Source organism: Chironomus tepperi, unplaced genomic scaffold, assembly GCF_022539635.2.
Source record: "Chironomus tepperi strain 1889 unplaced genomic scaffold, CSIRO-AGI_Ctep_v1 contig_408, whole genome shotgun sequence".
Classification (NCBI taxonomy): Eukaryota; Metazoa; Arthropoda; class Insecta; order Diptera; family Chironomidae; genus Chironomus; species Chironomus tepperi.
Window position 1 is genome coordinate 140,395 of NW_027226530.1, and position 8,900 is coordinate 149,294.

At 31.4% G+C, this 8,900-nt stretch overlaps 1 protein-coding gene across 1 annotated transcript; it reads left to right on the forward strand.

The window, feature by feature from the left end:
- Positions 1-3,242: 3,242 nt before the first annotated feature.
- Positions 3,243-5,324, forward strand: LOC139096875 (leucine-rich repeat-containing protein 15-like). The gene has a single exon (XM_070648630.1). It carries the CDS (start codon positions 3,277-3,279, stop codon positions 5,269-5,271), a length of 1,995 nt encoding a protein of 664 aa, XP_070504731.1. The 5' UTR covers positions 3,243-3,276; the 3' UTR covers positions 5,272-5,324.
- Positions 5,325-8,900: the final 3,576 nt, after the last annotated feature.

The following is an 8,900-nucleotide window of genomic DNA, read 5'->3' on the forward strand; positions in this document are numbered from 1 at the left end:
GCTCATTATCTGTTAAGGAATAATGTGACATTTGAGCTGTAACAGTAACAAATAATCATCATTGAGGGTTCACAGTTAGAGAGTCAATTTACTTACTTATTTAGAGACTTAAAAAGTAGTTAATGGAATTGAGATCGTGCCTTGTTTTCGGAAGACGGCAATTTTTTATTCAGAATGTTATTAGTATCAAAAAATTACAAAAGTCCTCGTGTTATTGATCGAGGGACTTAAGCGCATTTTTGTCCCAGCGATCAGTAATTGATTAATAAGTCACTTTCAAAACAAGATCCGGTAGGATCAAGGTCACTTCCAGAACTAAAACACAAGATCCAGTAAGATCCAGGTCACTTCCAGAACTAAAAACCATGATCCAATAAGTTCCAGGTCACTTCAAGATCTTAAAAACAAGATTTATATAAAACTTCCAAAAATTTAAGAACTTCATCATTTAACGGATTTTCATAATTCAAACCTCATAACGGTCAAAAAAAATTCAAACATTGTTCAGTAAAGACTGTAAAAACATCGAAAAACATTGAAGAACACTGTAAAACAATGAAAAAACGTGTTGATGTTTTTGTTGTTGTTGTATATGAAAATGAAAATTTGTTAATTATAGTATTTATGCGTTGATCTGAAACTTTTAAATTCCCGGCGCCGCAATAACTTTATGGAACTGATCTTTTAAAACCATTCCGAGCTCTCTACGATGTCTAGATAAAAAGTTTTTAACGTCAGCCGAACGACCGAACAAAGTGTCTTATTAAGCTACCTTTTTGAAAAAAATTTCAAAAATGCGCTAAAAATTGCCAACCTAATGCGCTCAATCTATAAACATTTTTACTATCACTCTACTGATTCTCTTCTTTAAAAAAAGAAAGCAAGAAAATTAGAAATAAATTGAAACTTAAAAAAAATTTCTCTTTCCATTTCGCTCACTCATCGCTCTTTTATTTTCACTTCTCGTTCGCACATTCATACAAATTGATGTTGACTCTAATATCCCCCAAAAACAACAACAGCAACACAAGCAGGGAGCGAGGAAGTGAGTGAGAGAATGAAAGCAGAAATGACATGAAGATAAATGAAGATGGGAGCGATTATGACGTTGATGGACTGGAACCATTTCAATCACCATCATTAATTTTATTCCTTCATCATATGGATATATGTGCACGGTACAATGCAATATCATATTAACGAACGTATGTACATACTGTGTAAAGATATATAAACAGACAACACTATGCAATAACGATCAACTACAAATAATAAACGAAAACGACCCCTGCGAATGCAACTAAATTTCTTGTTTCTTTTTCTGACTGGGAAATTATGTAGATGAGTGGATAATTTATGGATTTTTATAGATATTGAATGAAATTTATTGAGAATAAATTTAATTTTTATTTGACACGAATGTAAAGTTATGTATTTTTGGAAAATTTGTGTTGATTATATACAATTTAGGAGCTTAGTTTCCTAATAAACAATGATTATAATGACTTAAATTAGTTGACTCCAAATCTCCCCTCCCTAGCTGAATATTCCGATGTCATTTCATAAGATATGAATGCAATTTTCATGACTAAGATCCAAAATAGCCAAAAGAATTTTTAATATGTCCACACTACTCAGTATCTAATGACAGAACCATTAAAAACCATTCCAATAAGAGATAACTCAGCTGTAAATTAGTTTCGCGTATTGTCACTCCAAAAGACTTAAAAGATTTCTTCAGAAACTCTACCAAAATTTATCTTCAATTCCATAAAGCTAACCATTAACATCATTCATCATTCTACAGACTCGCCCATTCACAAATCGTTTAGTACTTTGAAAAAACACTTTATGTTCATTGCGATGTGCTTCAAAAATTATATGTATATACGGAATAAGAAGGAATATATGAGCGTATTTATGGAGAACATTTATTATTGTTATCATTTTCATTTTTTTGCTGTTCAACTCAATCCAATCTACTTCCCTGAAAAATAAATGGATATAAAATAAAAATTTATCGAAATAAAAACAATTTAGAATGAAAATAAATTTTCTTCTTCTTTCTTTAGTTTTATTTTTCCTCTTCTTCAATTTTAGTTGATGTGTAAGCAAAAAAAAAGCTGGGGAAGAACAGCGAAATGAACGAGAAATGGAGAAGGAAAGCAAATGAGTTTGAACAAAACGAAGTCAAAATGGAAAAAGAATTGTAAATGATGATATGAAGATATTTTTTTCTGGAGTTAGACGTCATAATGGAGTCTTCGGCACCACTTGATGATTGAATTTGTGATTTGACTGAGGATGTACAGAATTTTGGGAGGGTTTGTGAATAGAAATGTGGAAATTATGGAGAAAAATTTAGTTTTTATTCAGCTTTTTGATGTTATCAATATTTCAGTAAGGGTTTGACTATTTCATGTGATTTAGGAGTCAGTTACTTAAATTAAGTCATAAATTACTAGTTATATATAATTCCAACCTAATGTGAACCACCCAAACAGCATAAGTCAGTAAATCAATCCAAAATCCTGCACCAAACCGGCATGACTTTGACATGATGGTAAATTTGAATCGAATTCGTCAACAAGTCAGAGTCTTATCGATCTGGGGCTAAATTTTTGATCGATCAACAGATTTGTGCAATTCGGGCTAGATTAACGACTACTTTTCATGCCATATGCCCAAATAATTCCAAATTAATCAAACTGAATGTCAACAGAATACAAAAATTATTACATTTCATACTCAACTGGTCCCCAGATATCTCAAACCCTGAGATTTTAATGGGTATAAACTGAGAACAATATCTTATCAATTTTACTTTTATGACAATCAATCAAATCTGCCACAAATACAATTGCCTAATCATTTACCGTTTTGTATTGTATTCGATTCTTGTAGAATAATTGCTTTATTGGTGTTTAGTTACTTTTGGCAGAGTTGATGCATATAAATGCTGGTTTAGTCTAATCGACTTAAACTCTAATTTGAGGTTTGTTTATTAGGTGATATTAAGTTAAGTTTAGAATTGGTAGGGACTCAGAAAATCCAGACTCGTAAAATCCAAAAATGCACCACTATCTGCGCCATGCAAGTTATAACATTAAACATTATTTACTTAGCCATCCCAACCCTGTCTGCAATCTATCTTGATACTATTCTAATCGAATAACGCACTTAAAGTAATTCGGTGATAAGATTAACTACAAGTAATTTTCAGTTTTATTTCATAGAGTTGTTCAGTAATTTATAAAATTTTAAACTTAATTCATCATGTTTTTTAAGATTTTGTGCATTTTTGCACTTTTTGGTGCTTTAAATGCCCAAAACAGTACATTGACATGTACATACATGAGAGGCTGGATGCAACCATATTTTTGCATGTTAGATATTGATAATATTGAAGGAAGTGATGATTTTACATCAATTTTAGGCGATCATGTTAGAGGAAATAATGACAGTTCAGTAACAGTCGTTTATGGATCAGAAGCTAGAGAAGGAACAGCCGTGAATGTGCCATCAAGAATTTGTGAACAATTTGTGAAACTGGTTGATTTATACCTAGATGGATTACATGTAAAATCGATTGGTGATAAGGAATTCAGCAAATGCTTAAATCTTGAGACTTTGTACTTGGGACACAATGAGATTTCTGCTGTATCTGTGGATGCATTCAAAGCTAACTCTAAGCTAAAGCTGCTAGACTTAGGAAGCAATAAAATAACTGTATTGCATGGAGATGTACTCAAAAGTTTACACAACTTGGAAAGTCTTTATTTGGATCACAATCCATTTACCCAAATCGATGGACAAACATTTTTGCCACTTATAAATCTTCACAACTTGTGGCTCAACTCCTGCGGTTTTACATCCTTAAATCCATCCTGGTTTAATGGACTGGAAGAGCTTCATGTCCTGTTACTCAATGACAATCACTTGACAAGACTACCATCTGAAATATTCAGCTCATTGCGTAGTTTGCAGGTCCTAAACATCAACGATAATCATATTGAAGCAATTTCTGCCAATTCCTTCTCAGCCCGTATGGACAGATTCACAGAAATTCATGCAAATGACAACGCAATCAATTTTATTGATCCAGCATTTTTCAACTTATCCACAACTCTAAATGTTGTTGAGTTTGAGAGAAATTTGTGCATCAATCAAAAGTTTGATTCATTCATGATCAATCGTGACAATAATTTGGATCAATTTTCATCATGCTTCCAAAACTTTAATGACAACGACCGTATCAATGGTCCTGCTACACTTACATGCACATACATGGAAGGCTGGATGCGAGAATATTTCTGCATGCTAGAAATCGACAATATTCATGGACGTGATGACTTTACAACGATTTCTGGTGATCATGTAACTAATTATACGGATAGCAATACAGTTGCTGTGTATGCATCTGAAGCTAGAGTAGGAACAGCTGTAAATGTGCCATCAATTATCTGTGAGATGTTCGGAAATCTTACTGATTTATGGCTTGATGGAATGCACGTTAAATTTATTAGAGATAAAGAATTCAGCAAGTGTCTTAATCTTCAGACTTTATATTTGGGATTCAATGAAATTACAGAAGTGTCAAGAAATGCATTTAAGGAAAATACTAAATTGACATTGCTTGATTTAGGACATAATAAGATCACATATATCAATGGAGATACCTTCAAGACACTTACCAACCTCGAGCATCTCTACCTCGATGGAAACTCCTTCACTCAGATTGATGGATATGCCTTTGATTTTCTACAAACACTTCATACACTTTGGTTTAGTTCCTGTGGATTTTCATCATTAGATGAAACCTGGTTTAAAGGAATGGAGGAACTTCGTGAGCTTCAACTTAACGATAATCAACTTACTAACTTGCCATCAGAAATATTCAGCTCATTAAGGTCTTTACAGGTCTTAAACCTCAACGATAATAAATTAACAACAATTTCTGCTGATTCCTTCTCAACCAGAATGGATAAATTCAAGGAAATCTACGCTAATGATAATAAAATCAATTTTGTTGATCCTCAATTCTTCAACATTTCAAGAACTTTAGAAATTGTAGAGTTTGAGAGAAATGAATGCGTTGATCAAAAGTTTGAAGAATTTACTAAAAATCGTATTGATAATTTGGCTAAATTTGAGACTTGCTTCAAAAATTTCGGAGTAGAAGATGATGAAGGAGGTGATGGTGCTATGATCAAGCCATTGGTGTCATTGATGGTTGGGTTAGGGATTGTTGTATTTAAGTTGATGTGGTAAAATAACAAACAAATTGTAAAAGAAGTTTAATAAAAATGTGAAATAAATCAAAATGTGCTTAATTTCTTAAAAATATACAGCTCAGCTGACAATAGTCATGTGACACACCTCCAAAATGTAGTAAGATCTACTTAAAAATTAAACTCATATTACATTATTTTCAGAATATTTTAAAATTTAATGCCAAAATTCAATATTCAAATTACAAGAAACTTCCAAAAAAAATTCCATTCAGTCGACTGGTGCCGAACATTTCCATTCTAGAAAGATACAAAAACAAAATTCTAAACAAAAAGAAGATTATGAAGGAACTACAGTAAGAGAGAAAATAACAAGAATAATAAGAAGCATAAACATTTATCGTGGCAATTTAACAATAAATTTGAAAATAAATATACAAAATAACATACATACGAAGAACAGTAAGAAAAAGAAATTGAATGAAAAAAATATATAAAAAAGAGACTCGAATGGGAGAACTCGGGCAAGCATTAAATAAGCAAAAAAATGAATAAGTTGGAGTGAAATTTGCGAGTTTGAGGGTGAATGGAAGCGCAGTTGATCTAGTAAAATTGGAATAGGTATAACATTTAAATCAAATGACATTAAGGATCAACTACTTTTTAAAGTGCTTACTCAATCAACATCAAATTTGATCCATCAATGGACTCTTTTAGTTGGTGACCGATACTGACTATATTGCTGGATTTTTTTAAATATTTAGCATGGACATTTTGATATGAGTATTCATCATTTAACATCAAATTCTAAGAAAATCTGCAAAATCAGCTCCAACTTTTTCAAAATTCTCAGTTAAAACCAGCACCAAACAAGCAAGAAAACAGCAGAAAGAAAAAGAAAAGAAGCAAAGTAAGCAAAAAAAAGCAGCAATAATAATTGACAAATTAAATGCTTTGGTAAAAAAGGCAGTGCATAAAAGCAAAAAAAAAAAAGTCTTAGAAGAATAAAATGAAAATTATTTGTTTCGTAATTCAAGGCACAAAGAAGGCATTAAGACACGAAAAAGGTTAAACCCTTAGGACGAATATGTGAGACTGAATTGGAATAAGAAATTCTCTAAGGGCATGAGCGTACAAGCTTGATTGTAATTTTGTCGATTTGTCACGTTCATTAATCACGTTTTGCTAGTCATTTTAGTTCCAATGTTTTTTCATACAGCTTCGGTGTGTTTTTTGCTCATTTCCGTGTGCTTTTGATGTTTTTTTCATTCCATGATTTTTTATCTTTAACGCATTTTAACGCACAATTTCTTTTTTTGTAGTTTTGACTTAAATAGATGCGGATATTGAACTGAATTGAGTTGGTGTTGGTTGGATGCCGAGCAGATTGTTACCGGAGTTTCCATATTTACTGATTTGATTTTTATTAAAATAAATTTTTTAAAGTTGAGTTTGAGGATTCTCGGTCTGTTTAAGGATTGTGATCCATTCTTAGATAGTTCCAGAGACTCATTAGTATGCAGATTGGCTCAAATTACCAAAAATTCAATTTAAACCTTCAAATTACTTTCTATTCGGTACAACAATCAACTTAAGTGCATGACGAATCAAAAAATTGTCCTAAAACCACCTAGATCAACCATCCAATTTCGTCTTTAATTTCCTTTCCATGAAAACATTTTCCATATGTCTTTTTTGACTCGCATTCACATACATGTATTTTTGCCGTTTCAATTTCAATTAATCACACTGAAAAAGAATTCAAATTCTCAACGAAACTCAGTAAAGTAAAAAAAAAAAGATGTTTTTCATACATCAAATAACATAAGAGAAATGGAAATGGAAGTAATGGGTTTCGGAGTTGTCAGCAGATGTTTTTGCTTGTGGCTCAGCAGTGAAATATTGATTTTTTGTTCCATAGTCAGTTCTCACTCTTGAAAATAAAAAAAAAGAATATATAAATTAAGAATATCATATGTGCATATGATGACTGACTTCATGGATGTGACTTAACATAACATATTGCGAGCTCGATTGGCTTTCAAAACATTTTCGATAATTTGTATTCATTTTTCATTTCTCATTCCACTCGATGATCTTGAATGAAAGAAAATGTGTTGTGTTGTTACTGTGCATTCGGCACTCTTTTTTTTTGGAGGTTTATGCATCGCTATTAATAGTTTTTTATATTTTTTTTTTTTGTTATTATGTTATGTTATGGAATATTTTACTCTCGAAAATTATAAACATTTTGAAAATTTCTTCATCAGATGGGATTTTTTTTCTTCTTCTTTTAAAATCATCAGAATCATAAGTTATGAGCTTAATTCTTTATTTTTAAAAGTTTATGTTGCCTTGAGATCGTGAAATTTATGATCATCGTTTTGGGAGAGAATTTTTCTAGTTTTCGTAAGAATCTCTGTAAGTCTTCAATTTTAAATTAGTTCACAAATTGATTATTACTCTTGGATGTTTTAAATCTTATGAAAATTGCTGTGTAATTTTTATTTCCTCTATGGATTTATGGGTGGATCAATAGCTGTTATTCTTAATTATAATGATCAATAATATGATTACGAGTTATTTAAAATTCATTTTTTTCTCTAATTTTATAGTTTTCATTTGATATTTAAATATAAGGTTTGGTTAGGTACGTCTTGTATATTCATTCATTTGTTAGGCCAAAGTATACTCAATAATACTGATTGAGCATACTTAGGAGCTCATTTAGGTGAACATGCTCATTTTCTTTAAGGGTAATGGAAATGACTAGCTTTATAGGTTTAAATCGAATCATATTTAATTACTCGAAAAGCATAAGTCTGTTGATCAATTCAATATTTGTCACCAGGCCGTCGTGACACTTTAAACCAAATCCAAACCAGATTCGACATCAAGTTAGAGTTACACAGTTACATGTTTGAGTTAGTAATCGATTTATTCTATTAGAGTTCCACCCTCAACAAATGGAAACTGGAATTTTATTATGTCTTTCTGTTAGCCTACTTTGAATCATTCGGGACTCCATTGACACCTTTTAAATTATTTACAATCATGATTTTGCAAATACACATCCTACCTACAATTTTTGCATCAATCTTCCTACAAACCTTCCCATTTGACAGTTATATCATTCAAAAAATATCTTCGAAAACCTAAATTTATTATCGACCTTTTTCTTTGAATTCTATTTTCACCTGCAACCTTTCGTAATCCTTTCAATTCTGTGCTAATAACATGCAGAAGGTAATAAAATATTCTAAAAGGAGTTTGAACATTTGCTCGTCTTCGTGGAAAGGATTTACTTTATATTTATTTTGTATCTATTGTGTGTGGGACAAATAATATACAAAATTATGTTTGATGTTTGTGTAGCTCTTGACATAGTTTTTGGACTCTGTTTGTTCTTTTGATCTGTTTATGCTCACTTTTTCGAAGAATTTATTTCGTCTTTTTTAAAATTTATATTTTTCTTTCGATGATTTTTATGTAAACATTAATGAAGTTTTTGGATCTGTTTGTACAATTTTGATGAGTATGAGTTGAGGTGATTGAAGAGTTGCTGGAGTTTGAGACGTACAAACTGAGAAGATTCCATCAATTAGCTCCGTCTGTCTTGTCAATGTGATCAGGACATATGACTACGGCATATTCAAGTTATGGCATATG

Coding starts and splice junctions, on each gene's coding strand:
- LOC139096875 (XM_070648630.1), top strand. CDS start 3,277: ATGTTTTTTAAGATTTTGTGCATTTTTGCACTTTTTGGTGCTTTAAAT.